Below are 27,990 nucleotides of genomic sequence, written 5' to 3' on the forward strand. Positions count from 1 at the left end.
GCAAAACTGATACCGTAAGGTCAGCTAAAGGTCCCATGACATGACAAATGTGAAACCATTAGATTGCAAGTGACAGGCAATAGAAGTCTTTTCCAATTCAGAATCATCCAGAAATGTGAACACTGTTGAAATGTAAATAACTAGATTGAGACTGTGTTAAAGTACAAGCTCAAATAAAACTACGAAAACAATTAACTTCTAGACTCGTCACAGATTTTCAAACCAATTTTCGATTATTCCAGGACTTCCAATTCGATATATAAAATCATTTTAGAATCACATGACAGGCGATATCATAAATTGCAGAAATTCAGGTAACATAACTTATTCAGTTTATCTGTCTGTCTGCCGTCCGTCCGTCCGTCCGTCTTTTATTTGACTTAATTCTAGTACCTTTATATTTTTCCATTTAACAAGACTATGCATCCTACCTGCAAATATCTAGGACAGTAAAAGATAGAGAGTGGTAAAGTTATTGCTAAAGAAATGTCACTGGAATAAAGGACAAAGGACAAATTGATGTGTCAGGCAGAAACTCCGGACATAAAGGCTGCTATACCAGATTTAAGGGATTATCTGTTTTATCCCCTTTATACATAAATGTAAAAATTAGAGGAGATATGCAGTATATATGTCCATGTAACAGCAACTCATGGAATAATAAACTGTTGACACAGAGATATGTCTAGCCTGTCGGCAGAAAATTCTGAAAAAGACAATCTGATGGACAGCAACATTGCTGATTAATTCTAAGTTGCTGGACCATGACATAGAGGACAGGGCGTCAAAATTATCGTCAAACTGAGATGTACTGATAGTAATGCAACTTTAAAGAAAATATCATTGTCTATCATAAGTAGTTCCTATCAAACTAACTTAAGCAGAAAACTTAACATTGAAAAATGGTAATTAATTGAAAGTCACTGGACCATGACCTTCGTTGGCAGGGCTTCAAAATAGTCTTCAAACTAATATGTACTGATAGTAATGCAACTTTATAAAAAATATCATTGTCTATCACAAGTAGTTCCTATCAATCTGACTTAAAACAGGTGAGACAGAGAACCAAAAGAAATCTAGGTTCAACAATTTTCAGTAGACCGGTGTCTTTACAAGATGTCAGCTCGAAAGCATCCCAAATTCTAATAAAGTTGTGAATAAGTGTAGAGGCATCTTTAACAAAGACATGGTAATTTCAGTAATGACTACCTGCTGTCGATGCAGATATTGATTCCAAAAGTACTTGACAATCCCACTAAACTTATAGCAGAAAGACAGAACAGATGGATGGTCATATTGAGTACTGTAACTTTCAGCCACTGGTGTGTAGTGTTTTAGAACTGTGATAGTAAAATGAAGATAATGAAAAATGATTTATTCTATGATAGAAAATAAGAAAATATGTCACACAATTTACACATGACCCATACAGGATACCACTTTACACCAAAATAGACTCTGTCTACTAAGCAATCATTTTCTATTTATAAATGCTAGTAGTTGTTACTAGTAACTGGGTTTTGGATCATTAACTGAACTGACATATATGAGTAAAGAAAACTTTTCTTTAATCAAGTTTAACACAAGGAATACTGTGCTATGTGAATCAATAAGTAAACAATAGTCCTCGGTCAACATTAAAGGAGAATGTGTGAAATCCACAGTGTGTAAAGGGCATTCATTTCTAAAAACAAATGAATAGTAAGCATGGAATTTTGTCAAATTGTTCTAAATAAATGAAGAAATAAAACAAAACATCAATTATTCGATTTTAAAGATGTGAATTCAATCATGGATGCAATTAAGGTACTCCTCATTACAGAATTATGGGTCGTTTGGAGGAGGATTCAAACCCATTTTTCTATGATTCAATATGGATTCAAAATTAAATTGGTGGAATTATACAGTAAATAAGAATACATCTACTAAATAAACACAATACGGAAACTTTTGTCTAGATCATAAATAAATGTAGGTGAGAAAACTGTCAAAATATATGCAATTTGGGTACCCTCACCTTAAACACCAAATAAAATAAGTAATTTTTTCTGGTTTCACCAACAGTTGACACTGTTCCAATTTTAATGTCTGTAATGAACTGCTGTTATTATCTGCAGTTACCAACAGTAATTTACAGATAGAAAATGACAGCTATTGGGATAGAATCCTTTTTTGGTTGAATCATTACACTGCCAAAATATATACAAGAAAAAATGGTAAACCTTCTACTAGGGCAGTCTTTTCTAGCATATCAATGTGCTGTTTTATGAATGATGTACTTACATGGCTTTGTTTATAGTAAGTATAGTCAAAGAAATATGAAAAGCACTGCTGCATACAACAAAGAATGTAAGGCCTACAATAACTTACAAAAATATCATTCCGTTATTTTCATACAAGAAAAATAATAACTTTAGTTCCCAATACAAAATACATCCAATCAAGCATAAGCATAAATGTGGATTCAGTCTTAGAAAAAACAAACATTAATATAAAAAATAATTTATTTCTGATTGCAACCAATAGAATAATTCCTGGCTTGTGTAAGAAGGCAGTGTATTACAATTGTTTTATACTTTCAGTGTTGATAGTCCTTTACTGATAAGAAAAGGTTCCTGTTCCGGATCCCGTCCCAAGAAATTTCTAAGCATATCACTGGCATCCTGTAAAAGAAAAGAATAAAATTAATATTTACCACTGTTAATATATGTACAGGTGTAGATTTGAACACCCTGGAGTAGTACACAGAAAGTCAACCAGAAGTTAGTACATGGTACTGGTGGGTGTGAAAAACTCCATATTCACAGGTGAAAGCTTACTAATTCATCTCTAGTCTCAGTCCTACTATGTTATTTATGTAGGCTTTAATACTAAATAATGAATCTGACATCAATAACTATTAAACCAGAATAATATAAACTATATGTAGGCTTTAACACTAAATAATGAATCTGACATCAATAACTGTTAAACCAGATTAATATAAACTATATGTAGGCTTTAACACTAAATAATGAATCTGACATCAATAACTGTTAAACCAGATTAATATAAACTATATGTAGGCTTTAACACTAAATAATGAATCTAACATCAATAACTGTTAAACCAGATTAATATAAACTATATGTAGGCTTTAACACTAAATAATGAATCTGACATCAATAACTGTTAAACCAGATTAATATGAACTATATGTAGGCTTTAATACTAAATAATGAATCTAACATCAATAACTGTTAAACCAGAATAATATAAACTATATGTAGGCTTTAATACTAAATAATGAATCTAACATCAATAACTGTTAAACCAGAATACTATAAACTATATGTAGGCTTTAATACTAAATAATGAATCTAACATCAATAACTGTTAAACCAGAATAATATAAACTATATGTAGGCTTTAATACTAAATAATGAATCTAACATCAATAACTGTTAAACCAGAATAATATAAACTATATGTAGGCTTTAATACTAAATAATGAATCTGACATCAATAACTGTTAAACCAGATTAATATGAACTATATGTAGGCTTTAATACTAAATAATGAATCTAACATCAATAACTGTTAAACCAGAATACTATAAACTATATGTAGGCTTTAATACTAAATAATGAATCTAACATCAATAACTGTTAAACCAGAATACTATAAACTATATGTAGGCTTTAATACTAAATAATGAATCTAACATCAATAACTGTTAAACCAGAATACTATAAACTATATGTAGGCTTTAATACTAAATAATGAATCTAACATCAATAACTGTTAAACCAGAATACTATAAACTATATGTAGGCTTTAATACTAAATAATGAATCTAACATCAATAACTGTTAAACCAGAATACTATAAACTATATGTAGGCTTTAATACTAAATAATGAATCTGACATCAGGAACTGTTAAACCAGATTAATATAAACTATATGTAGGCTTTAATACTAAATAATGAATCTGACATCAGGAACTGTTAAACCAGATTAATATAAACTATATGTAGGCTTTAATTCTAAATAATGAATATGACATCAGGAACTGTTTACCCTCCAGAGAACCTTAGCTCCTAACAAGATTATGGTTGGGTTCATGTTGCATAATCTGAAGTTTTTCTTCTCGGCCATGGTGTTCTGTTTTTATTGGACTTATGATTTCTATTGCCCATTTGTGTTTCCCTTTTTTTTAATCAAATGTAAATATTGGTTATTTCACAAAGTAATAAAATATATATGAACAAAATGTCATATAATGTGACTAGTAAAATAAACTAACCAATGATCCACCTGGTTGTAAGATGTACTTTCTATAATCTGCACCAACTTTAGGACTCATAATACCTTCTTTCCTGAAGCGTGAATAGAACATGTCCATACAGAACACTTCACTCCACTGTAAAACAACAACAACATTGATTATTAATTGTGTGTAAAGTAACTAGAACATGTCCATACAGAACACTACACTCCACTGTAAAACAACAATATTGATTATTAATTGTGTAACATGAATAGAACATATCTATACAGAACACTTCACTCCACTGTAAAACAACAACAACAATATTGATTATTAATTGTTTAACATGAATAGAACATATCTATACAGAACACTTCACTCCACTGTAAAACAACAACAACATTGATTATTAATTGTGTAAAGTAACTAGAACATGTCCATACAGAACACTTCACTCCACTGTTAAACAACAACAATATTGATTATTAATTGTGTGTAAAGTGAATAGAACATATCCATACAGAACACTTCACTCCACTGTTAAACAACAACATTGATTATAAATTGTGTAAAGTAACTAGAACATGTCCATATCGAACACTTCACTCCACTGTAAAACAACAAAAGCATTGATTATTAATTGTGTAAAGTGAAAAGAACATATCCATACAGAACACTTCACTCCACTGTAAAACAACAACAACATTGATTATTAATTGTGTAAAGTAACTAGAACATATCCATACAGAACACTTCACTCCACTGTAAAACAACAACAACATTGATTATTAATTGTGTAAAGTGAATAGAAAATATCCATACAGAACACTTCACTCCACTGTAAAACAACAACATTGATTATTAATTGTGTAAAGTAACTAGAACATGTCCATACAGAACACTTCACTCCACTGTAAAACAACAACAACATTGATTATTAATTGTGTAAAGTAACTAGAACATGTCCATACAGAACACTTCACTCCACTGTAAAACAACAACAACATTGATTATAAATTGTGTAAAGTAACTAGAACATGTCCATACAGAACATTTCACTCCACGGTAAAACAACAACAACATTGATTATAAATTGTGTAAAGTAACTAGAACATGTCCATACAGAACACTTCACTCCACTGTAAAACAACAACAACATTGATTATTAATTGTGTAAAGTAACTAGAACATGTCCATACAGAACACTTCACTCCACTGTAAAACAACAACAACATTGATTATTAATTTGTGTAAAGTAACTAGAACATATCCATACAGAACACTTCACTCCACTGTAAAACAACAACAACATTGATTATTAATTGTGTAAAGTGAATAGAACATATCCATACAGAACACTTCACTCCACTGTAAAACAACAACATTGATTATTAATTGTGTAAAGTAACTAGAACATGTCCATACAGAACACTTCACTCCACTGTAAAACAACAACAACATTGATTATTAATTGTGTAAAGTAACTAGAACATGTCCATACAGGACACTTCACTCCACTGTAAAACAACAACAACATTGATTATAAATTGTGTAAAGTAACTAGAACATGTCCATACAGAACACTTCACTCCACTGTAAAACAACAACATTGATTATTAATTGTGTAAAGTAACTAGAACATGTCCATACAGAACACTTCACTCCACTGTAAAACAACAACAACATTGATTATTAATTGTGTAAAGTGAATAGAACATATCCATACAGAACACTTCACTCCACTGTAAAACAACAACATTGATTATTAATTGTGTAAAGTAACTAGAACATGTCCATACAGAACACTTCACTCCACTGTAAAACAACAACATTGATTATTAATTGTGTAAAGTAACTAGAACATATCCATACAGAACACTTCACTCCACTGTAAAACAACAACATTGATTATTAATTGTGTAAAGTAACTAGAACATGTCCATACAGAACACTTCACTCCACTGTAAAACAACAACAACATTGATTATTAATTGTGTAAAGTAACTAGAACATGTCCATACAATACACTTCACTCCACTGTAAAACAACAACAACATTGATTATAAATTGTGTAAAGTAACTAGAACATATGCATACAGAACACTTCACTCCACTGTAAAACAACAACAATATTTATTATAAATTGTGTGTAAAGTGAATAGAACATATCCATACAGAACACTTCACTCCACTGTAAAACAACAACAATATTGATTATTAAATGTGTAAAGTGAATAGAACATATCCATACAGAACACTTCACTCCACTGTAAAACAACAACATTGATTATAAATTGTGTAAAGTAACTAGAACATGTCCATATCGAACACTTCACTCCACTATAAAACAACAAAAACATTGATTAATAATTGTGTAAAGTGAAAAGAACATATCCATACAGAACACTTCACTCCACTGTAAAAAAACAACAACAGAATTGATTATTAATTGTGTAAAGTAACTAGAACATGTCCATATCGAACACTTCACTCCACTGTAAAACAACAAAAACATTGATTATTAAATGTGTAAAGTGAAAAGAACATATCCATACAGAACACTTCACTCCACTGTAAAACAACAACAACATTGATTATTAATTGTGTAAAGTAACTAGAACATATCCATACAGAACACTTCACTCCACTGTAAAACAACAACATTGATTATTAATTGTGTAAAGTAACTAGAACATGTCCATAAAGAACACTTCACTCCACTGTAAAACAACAACATTGATTATTAATTGTGTAAAGTAACTAGAACATGTCCATACAGAACACTTCACTCCACGGTAAAACAACAACAACATTGATTATTAATTGTGTAAAGTGAATAGAACATATCCATACAGAACACTTCACTCCACTGTAAAACAACAACAACATTGATTATTAATTGTGTAAAGTAACTAGAACATATCCATACAGAACACTTCACTCCACTGTAAAACAACAACAATATTGATTATTAATTGTGTGTAAAGTGAATAGAACAAATCCATACAGAACACTTCACTCCACTGTAAAACAACAACAACATTGATTATTAATTGTGTAAAGTGAATAGAACATATCCATACAGAACACTTCACTCCACTGTAAAACAACAAAAACATTGATTATTAATTGTGTAAAGTGAAAAGAACATATCCATACAGAACACTTCACTCCACTGTAAAACAACAACAACATTGATTATTAATTGTGTAAAGTAACTAGAACATATCCATACAGAACACTTCACTCCACTGTAAAACAACAACAACATTGATTATTAATTGTGTAAAGTGAATAGAACATATCCATACAGAACACTTCACTCCACTGTAAAACAACAACATTGATTATAAATTGTGTAAAGTAACTAGAACATGTCCATATCGAACACTTCACTCCACTGTAAAACAACAAAAACATTGATTATTGATTGTGTAAAGTGAAAAGAACATGTCCATATCGAACACTTCACTACACTGTAAAACAACAACATTGATTATTAATTGTGTAAAGTGAAAAGAACATGTCCATATCGAACACTTCACTCCACTGTAAAACAACAAAAACATTGATTATTAAATGTGTAAAGTGAAAAGAACATATCCATACAGAACACTTCACTCCACTGTAAAACAAAAACAACATTGATTATTAATTGTGTAAAGTAACTAGAACATATCCATACAGAACACTTCACTCCACTGTTAAACAACAACATTGATTATTAATTGTGTAAAGTAACTAGAACATGTCCATACAGAACATTTCACTCCACGGTAAAACAACAACAACATTGATTATTAATTGTGTAAAGTGAATAGAACATATCCATACAGAACACTTCACTCCACTGTAAAACAACAACAACATTGATTATTAATTGTGTAAAGTAACTAGAACATGTCCATACAGAACACTTCACTCCACTGTAAAACAACAACAACATTGATTATTAATTGTGTAAAGTGAATAGAACATATCCATACAGAACACTTCACTCCACTGTAAAACAACAACATTGATTATTAATTGTGTAAAGTAACTAGAACATGTCCATACAGAACACTTCACTCCACTGTAAAACAACAACATTGATTATTAATTGTGTAAAGTAACTAGAACATGTCCATACAGAACACATCACTCCACTGTAAAACAACAACATTGATTATTAATTGTGTAAAGTGAATAGAACATATCCATACAGAACACTTCACTCCACTGTAAAACAACAACATTGATTATTAATTGTGTAAAGTAACTAGAACATGTCCATACAGAACACTTCACTCCACTGTAAAACAACAACATTGATTATTAATTGTGTAAAGTAACTAGAACATATCCATACAGAACACTTCACTCCACTGTTAAGCAAAACCATTGATTATTAATTGTGTAAAGTAACTAGAACATGTCCATACAGAACATTTCACTCCACGGTAAAACAACAACAACATTGATTATTAATTGTGTAAAGTGAATAGAACATATCCATACAGAACACTTCACTCCACTGTAAAACAACAACAACATTGATTATTAATTGTGTAAAGTAACTAGAACATGTCCATACAGAACACTTCACTCCACTGTAAAACAACAACAATATTGATTATTAATTGTGTGTAAAGTGAATAGAACATATCCATACAGAACACTTCACTCCACTGTAAAACAACAACATTGATTATAAATTGTGTAAAGTAACTAGAACATGTCCATATCGAACACTTCACTCCACTGTAAAACAACAACAACATTGATTATTAATTGTGTAAAGTGAATAGAACATGTCCATACAGAACACTTCACTCCACTGTAAAACAACAACATTGATTATTAATTGTGTAAAGTGAATAGAACATATCCATACAGAACACTTCACTCCACTGTAAAACAACAACAACATTGATTATTAATTGTGTAAAGTAACTAGAACATATCCATACAGAACACTTCACTCCACTGTAAAACAACAAAAACATTGATTATTAATTGTGTAAAGTGAAAAGAACATATCCATACAGAACACTTCACTCCACTGTAAAACAACAACAACATTGATTATTAATTGTGTAAAGTAACTAGAACATATCCATACAGAACACTTCACTCCACTGTAAAACAACAACAACATTGATTATTAATTGTGTAACTAGAACATATCCATACAGAACACTTCACTCCACTGTAAAACAACAACATTGATTATTAATTGTGTAAAGTAACTAGAACATGTCCATACAGAACACTTCACTCCACTGTAAAACAACAACAACATTGATTATTAATTGTGTAAAGTGAATAGAACATATCCATACAGAACACTTCACTCCACTGTAAAACAACAACATTGATTATAAATTGTGTAAAGTAACTAGAACATGTCCATAAAGAACACTTCACTCCACTGTAAAACAACAACAACATTGATTATTAATTGTGTGTAAAGTGAATAGAACATTTCCATACAGAACACTTCACTCCACTGTAAAACAACAACATTGATTATAAATTGTGTAAAGTAACTAGAACATGTCCATATCGAACACTTCACTCCACTGTAAAACAACAAAAACATTGATTATTAATTGTGTAAAGTGAAAAGAACATGTCCATATCGAACACTTCACTCCACTGTAAAACAACAAAAACATTGATTATTAATTGTGTAAAGTGAAAAGAACATATCCATACAGAACACTTCACTCCACTGTAAAACAACAACAACATTGATTATTAATTGTGTAAAGTAACTAGAACATATCCATACAGAACACTTCACTCCACTGTAAAACAACAACAACATTGATTATTAATTGTGTAAAGTAACTAGAACATATCCATACAGAACACTTCAATCCACTGTAAAACAACAACAACATTGATTATTAATTGTGTAAAGTAACTAGAACATATCCATACAGAACACTTCACTCCACTGTAAAACAACAACAACATTGATTATTAATTGTGTAAAGTAACTAGAACATGTCCATACAGAATACTTCACCTCACTGTAAAACAACAACATTGATTATTAATTGTGTAAAGTAACTAGAACATATCCATACAGAACACTTCAATCCACTGTAAAACAACAACAACATTGATTATTAATTGTGTAAAGTAACTAGAACATATCCATACAGAACACTTCACTCCACTGTAAAACAACAACAACATTGATTATTAATTGTGTAAAGTAACTAGAACATGTCCATACAGAATACTTCACCTCACTGTAAAACAACAACATTGATTATTAATTGTGTAAAGTAACCAGAACATATCCATACAGAACACTTCACTCCACTGTAAAACAACAAAAACATTGATTATTAATTGTGTAAAGTAACTAGAACATATCCATACAGAACACTTCACTCCACTGTAAAACAACAACAACATTGATTATTAATTGTGTAAAGTAACTAGAACATATCCATACAGAACACTTCACTCCACTGTAAAACAACAACAACATTGATTATTAATTGTGTAAAGTAACTAGAACATGTCCATACAGAACACTTCACTCCACTGTAAAACAACAACATTGATTATTAATTGTGTAAAGTGAAAAGAACATATCCATACAGAACACTTCACTCCACTGTAAAACAACAACATTGATTATTAATTGTGTAAAGTAACTAGAACATGTCCATACAGAACACTTCACTCCACTGTAAAACAACAACATTGATTATTAATTGTGTAAAGTGAAAAGAACATATCCATACAGAACACTTCACTCCACTGTAAAACAACAAGAACATTGATTATAAATTGTGTAAAGTAACTAGAACATGTCCATACAGAACACTTCACTCCACTGTAAAACAACAAAAACATTGATTATTAATTGTGTAAAGTGAAAAGAACATATCCATACAGAACACTTCACTCCACTGTAAAACAACAACAACATTGATTATTAATTTTGTAAAGTAACTAGAACATATCCATACAGAACACTTCACTCCACTGTAAAACAACAACAACATTGATTATTAATTGTGTAAAGTAACTAGAACATGTCCATACAAAACACTTCACTCCACTGTAAAACAACAACATTGATTATTAATTGTGTAAAGTGAATAGAACATATTCATACAGAACACTTCACCCCACTGTAAAACAACAATATTGATTATTAATTGTGTTAAGCGAAAAGAACATATCCATCACATGCAAATACGAATTCAAAAATATAATGATAAATCATGCATGTACACTACTAGAAAGATTCTATAATCAGACTGTAGTAGGTCTACCAATCAGTTCCTTTCATGTTAAAAATTATTTAGGTTGATAGTAGAAAGTAATGGATATGTGATCAATCAGACCCATGAATTTCCTCTGGTGACAAATGGGATTCAGATTGGAAAGATGTGAGGATTATAAAGGGTCTTTTAATATTTCTGTCAAGCTTGTCATGAATGGCATCTCTATTGCAACACTGCTTGTAAGATTCAATTTGATTGGCTAATTCCTCAAATATCAGGGCTTCAATACATTGCTGTCAGAAATACCTACCAGATATCCATAGTATTGAGAATCATAACCTCCAGCTATATGTCCAAAGGATGCTGGCATGTTTGTCCCTGGTGTTGCTGGAAATCCTAAAGTCTCCTCAGACAACTTGGAAAATATAGATGCTGTGTCAGCCTATAAATAAAAAAAAGAATTAATTATTTAACAAAATACACCTGAATATGAATGAACTAGTCTATTGACTTGAACATATTCATAACTGATAAGTGAAAATAGAAGCATGTCGAAATTCTGCTACTGGTCTTATTAAAAGTTAATTTGTGAATGATCTTATTAAAAGTTGCAAACCTGATCCATTCTGTGAATGGTCTGATCAAAGGTCCCTAGTAATATCTGTCTAAGATTAAATACTCCAGCATTAGCTTTCCTACTATCTAACAGTTTCTGTAACAAATCATCAGGTATGGCAGATCCATCTTTATAATGAGCTGACATTCTACTGAGTGGTTCCTTCTCCCAACACCAATTCTCTAACATCTGTGATGGAGCTTCAACAAAGTCTCTCTCCACATGTGTACCACTGTAAAAATAATAGATAACAATCATTGACAACTGATCTCAAAGTCTCTCTCCACATGTGTACCATAATAGATAAAAATCACTGACAACTGATCTCAAAGTCTCTCTCCACATGTGTACCACTGTAAAAATAATAGATAACAATCACTGACAACTCATCTCAAAGTCTCTCTCCACATGTGTACCACTGTAGAAATAATAGATAACAATCACTGACAACTCATCTTAAAGTCTCTCTTCACATGTGTACCACTGTAGAAATAATAGATAACAATAACTGACAACTCATCTCAAAATCTCTCTTCACATGTGTACCACTGTAGAAATAATAGATAACAATCACTGACAACTCATCGCAAAGTCTCTCTCCACATGTGTACCACTGTAGAAATAATAGATAACAATCACTGACAACTCATCTCAAAGTCTCTCTTCACATGTGTACCACTGTAGAAATAATAGATAACAATAACTGACAACTCATCTCAAAATCTCTCTTCACATGTGTACCACTGTAGAAATAATAGATAACAATCACTGACAACTCATCTCAAAGTCTCTCTCCACATGCTCTCTCCACATGTGTACCACTGTAGAAATAATAGATAACAATCACTGACAACTCATCTCAAAGTCTTTCTTCATATGTGTACAACTGTAGAAATAATAGATAATAATCATTGATAACTCATCTCAAAATGTGTCTCTTATTAATGATTGATTGTTGGTTGCTTAATGTCCATCTCTTATTAATGTGTAGAGATGTTATCTCAATGATATTCATTCAATATACATTTTTTTTATATGTGTTATGTGTATTGTTAATTTCAATATTTATTTATAACTTTTCTATCTATGCTGTATACACCTAAAGTCATTTTATTCACATTTTTTTGTGTGCAAATTTCATGATATATTATCTGACAATCAAAGTCCCATAACTCTGGAGTGACAAACAGGAAAATATTAAAAAATCAAAAGTGAGCTTCCTTCCATCAATCTCAACAATGAAGTAAAATTTGGAGGAAATCAATACAGGAATACTGGAGACAAAGCGCTATTTGGGAAGAATTGCCTTAAATGTAACAGTAAAGTTCAGTAACTCTGAACAACAAACCAGATAATTAAAAAAATAACAAGGGCGCTTCCTTTCATCAATCCCCACAGTAAAGTAAAGTTTGGAGGAAATTAATTCAAGATTACTGGAGTTAGTGAGGTATTTATGAAAAATTTCCTTAAATCTAATGGTCAAAGTTCAGTAACTCTAGAATGACAATTCCAAGAATAAAAAAAATCGAAAGGGAGCTTTCTTGACGGACATTGGTATACCATAATACCACTGTAAAAAAAACAAATTGAGTGTTTATTAATGAAAACCAAAGAGGACATCTTCATATGAAAAACATGAAATGTTGGGTATATATTGGGATACAGCAACTCAACATTTTAAAAAATATGATGAAAGAACAGAGTTCCAATGTCCCCCGCGTTGCACTTATTTAATATTTCCAAGGGGCATAACTCTTTAAAAAAAGTTGATCGTCCACCATTATAGAACTTGTCCTAGATATTACTGATATTGACCTATAGTATAAGTTTTATAAAAATCTGGCAAGAATTGTACCTGTGAGAGCGCTAACGAGGCCATTTTCCATAAATTTTATATTTCCAAGGGACATAATTCTTTTAAAAAAAGTTGATGTCCACCATTTTAGAACTTGTCCGAGATATTGCTGATATTAACCTATAGCATAAGTTTTTTTAAAAAAATCTGGCAAGAATTGTACCTGTGAGAGTGCTAACGAGGCCATTTTCCATAAATTTAATATTTCTAAGGGGCATAACTCTTTTAAAAAAGGTCGATCATCCACCATTTCAGAACTTGTCCAAGATATTGCTGATATTAACCTATAGTATAAGTTTTATAAAAATCTGGCTAGAATTGTACCCGTGAGAGCACTAACAAGACTGGATGGACGGACGCCCGGTATTTCCATGTCCCCCACAACGCGTTACGCGTGGGACAAAAATACATCTTGTTATCAGCTTACTGTTTTAAGTCTATATTGGGTTTCCATATATCATTGAAGACCTTCCAGCAGCAGTTCTGTGAAGAACAGTAAAAATGTACTGTTTGCCTATTTTCCAGTATTTAAATGAGAATCCTTACTTAACATCCTACACCGCACACCTGTGTACCAAGTGGTAATTAAAAATTTGCACACTTTTTGAGTTCATGTTTATCAAGTCTTATCTTCCTAATTAAACATTATGACTGACGGTTGTAGAAAATAAGTACAAACCTAAACAAAGGAAAATCAGCTTGGGCACAGATCTGGTGCATAACATGTCCAAACTCATGGAAATACGTCTCTACCTAAATAATAGTATCATAGTAATATGTTAGTGTCATCATACAAAATAATGAAATCAGAGGTCTTACCACAACATAAAAACTTTTCAACCATCATACAAAATAATGAAATCAGAGGTCTTACTACAACATAAAAACTTTTCAACCATCATACAAAATAATGAAATCAGAGGTCTTACTACAACATAAAAACTTTTCAATCATCATACAAAATAATGAAATCAGAGGTCTTACTACAACATAAAAACTTTTCAACCATTATTCAAAATGTAGCATATAAAAAGAGAGTAATGGACATCAAAATATGATTATGCTGTAATTAACTGTCTGCAAAATTATTTTAAGTGTATTCTAATGAAGATCAAACCAACTTTCTAGATATATTTCTTGTAAAGGGGAAGTAACTGTTTAATTATTTTCCTTAAGATGGCAACACCAGTAACTTCCCCTTGTATTTAATGAGCACTTGTAACAATTTGTTATGTACATTTGAAACTGTAAACACATTGTAGAATTCATACTTTACCTTGGAGAGATTCTAGTAAGATATACCTGGTAAGGGCGGTGGTTGGGATGGTTATGTAGGGTTAGGAAAACATTTTTTCAACCCACTATCCAAGGAATATTGATTTGAAGTAAGATTTGGTAATATTAATCAGTTCAACATTCCATCACATGCTCAATTAATTCTTTATGCCTTCAATACCAACTCTGTTGCCTTTAAGCCATCTGATCATTCCATAGCCTCATTTTGCATTCATTTCAAGATTCACTCAAGTCATATTTAAATCATGCTAAATTTTTACTCCAAATCATTATTGACATACAGTTTTACAACCTATAAAATACTTGCAACAAAGTATGCTCACTGAGGCTTGAAACAAGGTATGCTAGCCTTTCAACTTACACTGATGCTTGAAACAAGGTATGCTAGCCTTTCAACTTACACTGATGCTTGAACCAAGGTATGCTAGCCTTTCAACTTAAACTGATGCTTGAAACAAGGTATGCTAGCCTTTCAACTTACACTGATGCTTGAAACAAGGTATGCTGGCCTTTCAACTTAAACTGATGTTTGAAACAAGGTATGCTAGCTTTTCAACTTACACTGATGCTTGAAACAAGGTATGCTAGCCTTTCAACTTACACTGATGCTTGAAACAAGGTATGCTAGCCTTTCAAAAAATTGAAAACAACACGTTTAATAATTTCATGCGTCCGAAGCGCTTTTCTGGATTTACCTTCATCAGGAACGCTCAAAGCCAAACATTTGAAATCCGAGGGATGTATAAGTACCGAAACAGTTGAAGAGCTATATGACAAAAATACATAAAACAAATAGCCAAATTCATCTAAGATCAACTTTGCCTGAGGGAGTTGAAACCTTAAGTTTCTTTATAATTTCAAAATTTATAAACGGACAATTTTTTTCAACTTACACTGATGCTTGAAACAAGGTATGCTAGCCTTTCAACTTACACTGATGCTTGAAACAAGGTATGCTAGCCTTTCAACTTACACTGATGCTTGAAACAAGGTATGCTAGCCTTTCAACTTAAACTGTTGTTTGAAACAAGGTATGCTAGCTTTTCAACTTACACTGATGCTTGAAACAAGGTGTGCTAGCCTTTCAACTTACACTGATGCTTGAAACAAGGTATGCTAGCCTTTCAACTTACACTGATGTTTGACTTAGTATTTGAAACTTTTTTATGGAATATTTTTGTCAACATCATAAAAGCAATATACTGTTTAAACTGAAAACCAAATGTTTGAATTCTGTTTATACTTTTTCCCTCTTACCAATGACTGATGACAAAACATTTATTGAAAAAATAGAGCAAGGTAGGCCAGCTTGTTTTTCATGAATCCAATTTCCTTTGCAGCTATTTAGCAAGAGTCCTTTAATTTTCTCTAATAAACTATAAATGAGTACAACAATTAAATCTCTTTGCATATACTCTGAATTTAATAGCTACAAATACCAAAGCTACACTAGTACTACATACTGAGGACATGATATAACTTAGGCTGATATTTAATCAGCAATTTCTGCAGAGAAGTGGACAAATGGTTTCTTACAAATACTTGCTGATTACTATATACCTCCTTTGATATTGTTATTTAAATGGTTAATTTGTACCTCATCATGAGTGAGTAATGATGGTTTATCTTCGGTTGGTTTTGTAAAGTTGGCCTCCATAGCAGCTACTGAAATCTGTCTTTTACCATCAGGCCCTATACAACCTGGCTGTAATATATAATATAATAAAATGCTCCACTGGGGCGCAGCTTGATATGACCGCAGAGGTCGAACCCTGAACAGTTAGGGCAAGTATGGACACAACATTCAAGCTTGATACAGCACTAAATTTGGATTGTAATTAAGTATTTGACACTGCATAGGTTTCTGACACAGAATGAATGTGGTCTAAGAACTTAAAAATTTTTAATTTACCTATTCAAACCATATCATTATTATTTGCTTTTATATATAAATCAGAAATAACCAATTTAAAATGGAAAATTTTAAAGAAAAAAACGAAAAAAAAATCCCCCCCCCCAAATTTTTTGAACCCCCTTATGATTCATCATCCCAAAGTTCAATCCCAGCCTTCCCTTTGTGGTATGGTACCTTGCAGTACAATTTCAGAGAGATCCATACACTTGAACACAAGTTATTGTCTGGAAACTAGAAAAATGCTTGTTTTTTGGCCCCTTTTTAGCCCCAAATTCCTAAACGTTTAGGGCAATTACCCCCAAACTCAAACCCAGCTTTCCCTTTGTGATATGGAACATTGCAGTACAATTTCATAAAGATCCATACACTTACACACAAGTTATTGTCCTGAAACTAGAAAAATGCTTGTTTTTTTTGCCCCTTTATGGCCCCTAATTTCTAAAATTTGGAGGCAATTACCCCCAAAATCAATCCCAGCCTTCCCTTTGTGGTATGGTACCTTGCAAAACAATTTCAGAGAGATCCATAAACTTGAACACAAGTTATTGTCTGGAAACTAGAAAACTGCTTGTTTTTTGGCCCCTTTTTAGCCCCTTATTCCTAAACGTTTTGGGCAATTACACCCAAACTCAATTCCAGCTTTCCCTTTGTGATATAGAACATTGCAGTACAATTTCATAAAGATCCATACACTTACACACAAGTTATTGTCCTGAAACTAGAAAAATGCTTGTTTTTTTGCCCCTTTATGGCCCCTAATTTCTAAAATTTGGAGGCAATTACCCCCAAAATCAATCCCAGCCTTCCCTTTGTGGTATAGTACCTTGCAAAACAATTTCAGAGAGATCCATACACTTGAACACAAGTTATTGTCTGGAAACTAGAAAAATGCTTATTTTTGGCCCCTTTTTGACCCCTTATTCCTAAACGTTTTGGGCAATTACCCCCAAACTCAATTCCAGCTTTCCCTTTGTGATATAGAACCTTGTAGTACAATTTCATAAAGATCCATACACTTACACACAAGTTATTGTCATGAAACTAGAAAAATGCTTGTTTTTTGCCCCTTTTTGGCCCCTAATTCCTAAAATTTGGAGGCAATTACCCCCAAAATCAATCCCAGCATTCCCTTTGTGATATGGAACCTTGTGGTACAATGTCAGAGAGATCCATAAACTTACACACAAGTTATTGTCATGAAACTAGAAAAATGCTTGTTTTTTTCCCCTTTTTGGCCCCTAATTCCTAAAATTTGGAGGCAATTACCCCCAAAATCAATCCCAACATTCCCTTTGTGATATGGAACCTTGTGGTACAATGTCAGAGAGATCCATACACTAACACACAAGTTATGTCTGGAAGTTACAAAAATGCTTATTTTTGGCCCCTTTTTGGCCCCTAATTCCTTAACTGTTGGTACCATAACCCCCAAAATCAATCCCAACCTTCCTTTTGTGGTATTGAACCTTATGGTAAAATTTCATAGAGACCCATTCACTTAAACTAAAGTTAGAGTGCGAAAACCAATGTGTCTTCGGACGACGATGACGACGACGACGATGCCAACGTCATACCAATATACGACTGCAAAATTTTTTTGCTGTCGTATAAAAACAATATCAAGTCTGGTATAATGTTTTGTCTAGGCTACAATCAACAATCAAGTCATCCATATAACTACTGAATTATAAATATTCCATCTCTCTGGAACCGGACTTTTTTATTTAGAGAAGGAAGAAAGTTGATAAGCTGGAGATAATTCAAAAGATATGTTTCAAAACATCCAGATTGATTAGCTAGAGACTATTCAAAAGATAGATTTCAATTGAGCCAGATTGATTAGCTAGAGATAATTCAAAAGATAGGTTTCAAATGAGCCAGATTGATTAGCTCAAAATAATTCAAAAGATAGGTTTCAAATGAGCCAGATTGATTAGCTCAAAATAATTCAAAAGATAGGTTTCAAATGAGCCAGATTGATTAGCTCAAAATAATTCAAAAGATAGATTTCAAATGAGCCAGATTGATTGTTACAAATGAGCCAGATGTAATGCTTAACAGATATTGAATTGAAAAGAGATGAAATTTATTTCATGATCTGACGTAAGATATATTTAGTAAGTCAATGAAATCTTTTTATCAAATGAACTTACCTGTAGACCAAAACAAGCAGCATGGCCATACTTTCCTTCCCTAGGATGTAAGTCTAAGTAGAAATATCCCAGAAGCTGCCTAGAGTCTTTGTCTGTCACACTGTACTGCAAACACAAATTCTCTTTACAATATACTATAGTATTTAAATTGTTACTTTGGCAATTACAATTTATTTTTAGCATGAAGTAACACACAATATCATACTATATATACCACTACTAATTCAGAAAGTGAATCCACATCAGATCTGAAGGTTGCAATAACCAATGAGATCCACATCAGATCTGAAGGTTGCAATAACCAATGAGATCCACATCAGATCTGAAGGTTGCAATAACCAATGAGATCCACATCAGATCTGAAGGTTGCAATAACCAATGAGATCCACATCAGATCTGAAGGTTGCAATAACCAATGAGAAGAATGGTCACAGACATTTGTTTGAGATAAATGGCTAATCCTGATAAGCATTGTGTGTACCTCCTTTTATATTTATAACTAGAATACTTGTGAACTCTTCTATTGACTTTAGACATAATAAATCATTTCTAAAGGGTAAGGTAAAATTCAAACTGTTAGCAAGAAGTACCAGCGTTGCATATCTGAAAATTCCTTACACAGAACAACTACACATGAATTCCAGAACATATATAGTCACTGTTGCTTTACCAAAGAAAATCAAAAGGAATTGGATGTGGTTTTGTTTTACATTTATATTTTAATACTATTTGTCAATTAGGGAATTTGATATTGATTGCTGATGTTTGATAGTCTCTGTTAAATTTATTCACAAGTAACCATGTCTCAGTGGGAGTAAGAGAAATTGTTTGGACACTTATCTATATTGAAGTTTGCTTGTTGATCACTCTATATCTAATTGAAGTATACTCCAAATCTCATTTATTCAAAAATATGTTGAGATTGAAGAATATGCAAATCAAATGAAACATAGTGTTTCCTCTTTCAACCAGCACAAGGTGCACTATAAATTAATGTCATGGTAGTTAAGGAAGATCAACACATGTCTATCTTACAGCAAGTCAATAAAAGAAGATCAACACGAGCAGATATTTCTGTATAAAGAAAGACAACTCAAAATATTCATTCTATGTGACTCCTGTATACACTCATCCAATGGTCAGTGCTTTAATACATGTCATGATTTAATGTATTCATTTTGATCAATCATTTGTTGATACATTTTGTAATAGTTTCACAAAAACCACACTTTTAAATCCATCAATCACAGATAATCTTGCATAATTAAGTAGTTTTCCTTAACAGCCAATTTTTTGGTTATAAAGCTCCCATGTATTTCGAAAATGTTGGCTCTGATTATCCCTAACTGAAGAAACCCTTCAAATCCAGCATAGTCCCTATGTTTTATTTTGATTTACTATTTACATATTTACACATCTGTTGATGCTTGATTTCTGATAGTTATTCATTTCTAATCATGTTGCCATTCTTCAACATTCCACCAAATATACTAACCATAGTCACATCAGGATGGTAGACCTCTGCTCCTTCAATTAATTTGAATTCTAGACTGAGTAACTCCTATAAATAATAATGATTGATTATATTGAATATTGATAATATTGATGATATTAATGTAAACAAAAAATTACTTTTGAAATTAAACAAAACGTTACAATATCATACTAGGTCCGAGTACACAGTTATCGTCCTTTGATTTTCGTTGTCCACGAATATAGTCCCTAGTGTGGACAGTGTGTTACTTGCCAATTTTTTTTATACCCCTTCCAAATTTATTTCTTCATGTTTTATGCCTCAAATAGCAAGTAGGGGGATGAAATTACACTGTAAAAAAATTTGATTCATGAATTTTAAAATAAAGTAGTGATTTGGTCCAGCTGGAAAAGGTTAAAAATTAGCATTTCGGAAGCTGTCAAAAGATTTCAAGACTCCCTTAACATAAAATTATCCATAGTTTGAGTTAGAGCCGATGAAGTTTTCTATAATTTTGATATAATTTGTCCCAAAAGTAGTACAACACACTGTAAAAATATTATTGAGAAAACGCAGGTGGGATTTTTTTTATTTCCATTTATTGTCTAAAAGAAATTTACTACGAAATAACTGTGTACTCGGACCATACAGACTTTCAGAAAACATTTCAAAATAAACAATCTTTTTGTTATACATCAACAACAAAATAAAGCAAGCAGACATTTAAAACTTTGGATGTAATTATTATTAAGTAATTTTAAAGAAATTATAACAATTTTGATTCTTGCTATAATATACCTGGTATATATACAATTAGCCTTTAGTAACAAGAGACTGGATTCTTGCTGATGAGCCAGTCTTTAACATAGGATTACCTGGTATATATCCAGTAAGCCTTTAGTAACAAGAGATTGGATTCTTGCTGATGAGCCAGTCTTTAACATAGGATTACCTGGTATATATCCAGTAAGCCTTTAGTAACAAGAGATTGGATTCTTGCTGATGAGCCAGTCTTTAACATAGGATTACCTGGTATATATCCAGTAAGCCTTTAGTAACAAGAGATTGGATTCTTGCTGATGAGCCAGTCTTTAACATAGGATTACCTGGTATATATCCAGTAAGCCTTTAGTAACAAGAGATTGGATTCTTGCTGATGAGCCAGTCTTTAACATAGGATTACCTGGTATATATCCAGTGCCTTTAGTAACAAGAGATTGGATTCTTGCTGATGAGCCAGTCTTTAACATAGGATTACCTGGTATACATCCAGTAAGCCTTTAGTAACAAGAGATTGGATTCTTGCTGATGAGCCAGTCTTTAACATAGGATTACCTGGTATATATCCAGTAAGCCTTTAGTAACAAGAGATTGGATTCTTGCTGATGAGCCAGTCTTTAACATAGGATTACCTGGTATATATACAATAAGCCTTTAGTAACAAGAGATTGGATTCTTGCTGATGTCTTTAACATAAGATTACCTGGTATATATCCAGTAAGCCTTTAGTAACAAGAGATTGGATTCTTGCTGATGAGCCAGTCTTTAACATAGGATTACCTGGTATATATCCAGTAAGCCTTTAGTAACAAGAGATTGGATTCTTGCTGATGAGCCAGTCTTTAACATAGGATTACCTGGTATATATCCAGTAAGCCTTTAGTAACAAGAGATTGGATTCTTGCTGATGAGCCAGTCTTTAACATAGGATTACCTGGTATATATCCAGTAAGCCTTTAGTAACAAGAGATTGGATTCTTGCTGATGTCTTTAACTTGGGTTTCCTGGTATATATCCAGAGCCTTTAGTAACAAGAGATTGGATTCTTGCTGATGAGCAAGTCTTTAACATAGGATTACCTGGTATATATCCAGTAAGCCTTTAGTAACAAGAGATTGGATTCTTGCTGATGAGCCAGTCTTTAACATAGGATTACCTGGTATATATCCAGAGCCTTTAGTAACAAGAGATTGGATTCTTGCTGATGAGCCAGTCTTTAACATAGGATTACATGGTATATATCCAGTAAGCCTTTAGTAACGAGATTGGATTCTTGCTGATGAGCCAGTCTTTAACATAGGATTACCTGGTATATATACAATAAGCCTTTAGTAACAAGAGATTGGATTCTTGCTGATGAGCCAGTCTTTAACATAGGATTACCTGGTATATATCCAGAGCCTTTAGTAACAAGAGATTGGATTCTTGCTGATGAGCCAGTCTTTAACATAGGATTACCTGGTATATATCCAGTAAGCCTTTAGTAACAAGAGATTGGATTCTTGCTGATGAGCCAGTTTTTAACATAGGATTACCTGGTATATATACAATAAGCCTTTAGTAACAAGAGATTGGATTCTTGCTGATGAGCCAGTCTTTAACATAGGATTACCTGGTATATATCCATTAAGCCTTTAGTAACAAGAGATTGGATTCTTGCTGATGAGCCAGCCTTTAACATAGGATTACCTGGTATATATCTAGTAAGCCTTTAGTAACAAGAGATTGGATTCTTGCTGATGAGCCAGTCTTTAACATAGAATTACCTGGTATATATCCAGTAAGCCTTTAGTTACAAGAGATTGGATTCTTGCTGATGAGCCAGTCTTTAACATAGGATTACCTGGTATATATACAATAAGCCTTTAGTTACAAGAGATTGGATTCTTGCTGATGAGCCAGTCTTTAACATAGGATTACCTGGTATATATCCAGTAAGCCTTTAGTTACAAGAGATTGGATTCTTGTTGATGAGCCAGTCTTTAACATAGGATTACCTGGTATATATACAATAAGCCTTTAGTAACAAGAGATTGGATTCTTGCTGATGAGCCAGTCTTTAACATAGGATTACCTGGTATATATCCAGTAAGCCTTTAGTAACAAGAGATTGGATTCTTGCTGATGAGCCAGTCTTTAACATAGGATTACCTGGTATATATCCAGTAAGCCTTTAGTAACAAGAGACTGGATTCTTGCTGATGAGCCAGTCTTTAACATAGGATTACCTGGTATATATCCAGTAAGCCTTTAGTAACAAGAGATTGGATTCTTGCTGATGAGCCAGTCTTTAACATAGGATTACCTGGTATATATCCAGTAAGCCTTTAGTAACAAGAGATTGGATTCTTGCTGATGAGCCAGTCTTTAACATAGGATTACCTGGTATATATCCATTAAGCCTTTAGTAACAAGAGATTGGATTCTTGCTGATGAGCCAGTCTTTAACATAGGATTACCTGGTATATATCTAGTAAGCCTTTAGTAACAAGAGATTGGATTCTTGCTGATGAGCCAGTCTTTAACATAGAATTACCTGGTATATATCCAGTAAGCCTTTAGTTACAAGAGATTGGATTCTTGCTGATGAGCCAGTCTTTAACATAGGATTACCTGGTATATATACAATAAGCCTTTAGTAACAAGAGATTGGATTCTTGCTGATGAGCCAGTCTTTAACATAGGATTACCTGGTATATATCCAGTAAGCCTTTAGCAACAAGAGATTGGATTCTTGCTGATGAGCCAGTCTTTAACATAGGATTACCTGGTATATATCCAGTAAGCCTTTAGTAACAAGAGATTGGATTCTTGCTGATGAGCCAGTCTTTAACATAGGATTACCTGGTATATATCCAGTAAGCCTTTAGTAACAAGAGATTGGATTCTTGCTGATGAGCCAGTCTTTAACATAGGATTACCTGGTATATATCCAGTAAGCCTTTAGTAACAAGAGACTGGATTCTTGCTGATGAGCCAGTCTTTAACATAGGATTACCTGGTATATATCCAGTAAGCCTTTAGTAACAAGAGATTGGATTCTTGCTGATGAGCCAGTCTTTAACATAGGATTACCTGGTATATATCCAGTAAGCCTTTAGTAACAAGAGATTGGATTCTTGCTGATGAGCCAGTCTTTAACATAGGATTACCTGGTATATATCCAGTAAGCCTTTAGTAACAAGAGATTGGATTCTTGCTGATGAGCCAGTCTTTAACATAGGATTACCTGGTATATATCTAGTAAGCCTTTAGTAACAAGAGATTGGATTCTTGCTGATGAGCCAGTCTTTAACATAGGATTACCTGGTATATATCCAGTAAGCCTTTAGTTACAAGAGATTGGATTCTTGCTGATGAGCCAGTCTTTAACATAGGATTACCTGGTATATATACAATAAGCCTTTAGTAACAAGAGATTGGATTCTTGCTGATGAGCCAGTCTTTAACATAGGATTACCTGGTATATATCCAGAGCCTTTAGTAACAAGAGACTGGATTCTTGCTGATGAGCCAGTCTTTAACATAGGATTACCTGGTATATATCCAGTAAGCCTTTAGTAACAAGAGATTGGATTCTTGCTGATGAGCCAGTCTTTAACATAGGATTACCTGGTATATATCCAGTAAGCCTTTAGCAACAAGAGATTGGATTCTTGCTGATGAGCCAGTCTTTAACATAGGATTACCTGGTATATATCCAGTAAGCCTTTAGTAACAAGAGATTGGATTTTTGCTGATGAGCCAGTCTTTAACATAGGATTACCTGGTATATATCCAGTAAGCCTTTAGTAACAAGAGATTGGATTCTTGCTGATGAGCCAGTCTTTAACATAGGATTACCTGGTATATATCCAGTAAGCCTTTAGTAACAAGAGACTGGATTCTTGCTGATGAGCCAGTCTTTAACATAGGATTACCTGGTATATATCCAGTAAGCCTTTAGTAACAAGAGATTGGATTCTTGCTGATGAGCCAGTCTTTAACATAGGATTACCTGGTATATATCCAGTAAGCCTTTAGTAACAAGAGATTGGATTCTTGCTGATGAGCCAGTCTTTAACATAGGATTACCTGGTATATATCCATTAAGCCTTTAGTAACAAGAGATTGGATTCTTGCTGATGAGCCAGTCTTTAACATAGGATTACCTGGTATATATCTAGTAAGCCTTTAGTAACAAGAGATTGGATTCTTGCTGATGAGCCAGTCTTTAACATAGGATTACCTGGTATATATCCAGTAAGCCTTTAGTTACAAGAGATTGGATTCTTGCTGATGAGCCAGTCTTTAACATAGGATTACCTGGTATATATACAATAAGCCTTTAGTAACAAGAGATTGGATTCTTGCTGATGAGCCAGTCTTTAACATAGGATTACCTGGTATATATCCAGAGCCTTTAGTAACAAGAGACTGGATTCTTGCTGATGAGCCAGTCTTTAACATAGGATTACCTGGTATATATCCAGTAAGCCTTTAGTAACAAGAGATTGGATTCTTGCTGATGAGCCAGTCTTTAACATAGGATTACCTGGTATATATCCAGTAAGCCTTTAGTTACAACCTTCATGGGGAAATATTCCTTAAGTTTCTCATGATCAACAGCATATTTTTTCTCTTCTGCCATACTCATGTAATAACGGAAATCCCAAAAGTTTATCTTCCCATCAAACTCATACCCATATTTATCACACTGCAAAATAAGCATCTCATTTCATATAAATTAATTATCAAACTATTTGAACTATCATTATTGGAAACTGGGAATTGCTCACAATGTTGTGTTCCGCTCTTGTTATTAGAAATGGACTAAAAATTGCATGCTCAGTGGATATTTAAAAAAAAGTCTTGTCAAACAAGAAGTGACTGCTTAGTAGATCTGAGAATCCCTGACATAATTTGACAGCATTTATACAATTAGAGATCAAATATCACAACATTTCATAATACAGAATTTGAGTAGTATGGCACAAATATTACTGAAGGACAAGGTCATTCCAGTATACCACCCATTCCATGAATAGGGGTATAATAATTTTGTTTTTATATAAATATTTGAATTCTATTTATTCCATCATTCCCTGCCATTTCAAATAGCCTATTAAGAAAGTGCTTGAATGACACATTCACTATGATCCATATAGTCCCAATAATCTTGGCTCAGAGTTGATTATCCACTACCATTTGATAGTTTTTATTTCCATGAAAGGTCAGATCACATTCAGGACTGAACTCTGATATGTATTTCTTTAAACTCTAAAATCGATGTTTATAACATCAAGTTTTACCTGATCCTGAACTATGTGAATTAATTTTTTTTTATCCAAAATCAATCTAATTTTTGTTGTCCCTTATTCTAGTATAAACATTTTTAAAGTATAAAATAGTAGTGAATAGTCAATTATTGAGTCAAAATTATGGCATGATACATTAACTATAACCTAGAAAAGATCATGATCATACAATTAATTAATTATAAATTACCTCTTCCTTCTTGTACTCTAAGAACAGTGACATCTCGGATTCCTTTAAAGCTTGTAACTTTTTTGCTAGACCAGAAAGGAATGAAGTGACAGCCTCAGGAGTTTTAGCCATTCTCATATCTAATACAAAAGCAGAATGTGTAGGGAAGCCTAGAATCTGAGCTTTCTGAAAGAAATAATTAAAATATTGCTGTCATGGTTCTTATGACTATACAATTTTCAGCATTAAAGTTGGTATTCTTCTGTTCAAACTTTCATTTTAAACTTGGAACCTCAATCATTATTGTCATATATAAAACTCTATTATACAAAAAAATAACATTTCTTCTGATTACATTTTCTAAAATTTTAATTAGTAATATTGATATCAGGTTTCATTTTTTAATTTTTACATACCTCGTGTCTGAGTTTTACTAATTCTTCTAAGATAGCAGTATTTTCTTTTACACATCTAGAAAAGCAAGATAATTAATTTTTTTTTACAAATCATATTTGACTATTGACTATTCTTGTTTTTAAGGATGTCCTTTGCATTATCATTTACTTGATCAAACATGGACAAGGAAAATAAGAGAGTCAAGCCCTTGTGAACTTATGGCAAAATAATACATATAACCTGAAATATGTTGACATCATTAATGCAAGTGATTGTTGGTCAATGTCATTTTGATTGTCTTTTTTTTATTATTTAGCTGTCAAAAATGCATGGAAAAAAATAATGTGATTTTTCTTATTACTTTAGCCCTGATATTACTAGATTATTTAATCAGAATTTCTGGAAATTAATTTTTTTGTGACAGCAATGAACCATTTATAATATTAACAATATGAAACTAGATGTATTGTACTTTAAAATTTGCCAGCAAGCATCAATTCATAGATTGATGGCAGTACAATGCAATACTCAATTGGCAAAATGGCAGTATT

The 27,990-nt window shown here is 32.5% G+C and overlaps 1 protein-coding gene across 19 annotated transcripts in view; it reads right to left on the bottom strand.

Annotated features, from left to right (window-relative positions):
- Window positions 1-2,486: 2,486 nt before the first annotated feature.
- Window positions 2,487-27,990, bottom strand: part of LOC127735844 (thimet oligopeptidase-like) — a 32,993-nt gene continuing 7,489 nt past the window's right edge. For 2 of the 19 annotated variants that reach the window (XM_052246240.1, XM_052246244.1), the window contains exons 8-18: window positions 27,460-27,514; window positions 27,065-27,229; window positions 26,112-26,273; window positions 20,819-20,884; window positions 19,324-19,428; window positions 16,853-16,960; window positions 14,639-14,712; window positions 12,105-12,336; window positions 11,799-11,930; window positions 4,287-4,403; window positions 2,487-2,663 (exon numbers count right to left, since the gene is read on the bottom strand). In XM_052246240.1, coding sequence (XP_052102200.1) covers window positions 2,571-2,663; window positions 4,287-4,403; window positions 11,799-11,930; window positions 12,105-12,336; window positions 14,639-14,712; window positions 16,853-16,960; window positions 19,324-19,428; window positions 20,819-20,884; window positions 26,112-26,273; window positions 27,065-27,229; window positions 27,460-27,514 — 1,309 coding nt within the window. In that variant the 3' untranslated portion in view covers window positions 2,487-2,570. The other 17 variants (XM_052246323.1, XM_052246281.1, XM_052246254.1 and 14 more) reach the window with 17 other exon arrangements.

The sequence above is a fragment of the Mytilus californianus genome, unplaced genomic scaffold (assembly GCF_021869535.1).
Source record: "Mytilus californianus isolate M0D057914Y unplaced genomic scaffold, xbMytCali1.0.p SCAF_1, whole genome shotgun sequence".
Taxonomy (NCBI): domain Eukaryota; kingdom Metazoa; phylum Mollusca; class Bivalvia; order Mytilida; family Mytilidae; genus Mytilus; species Mytilus californianus.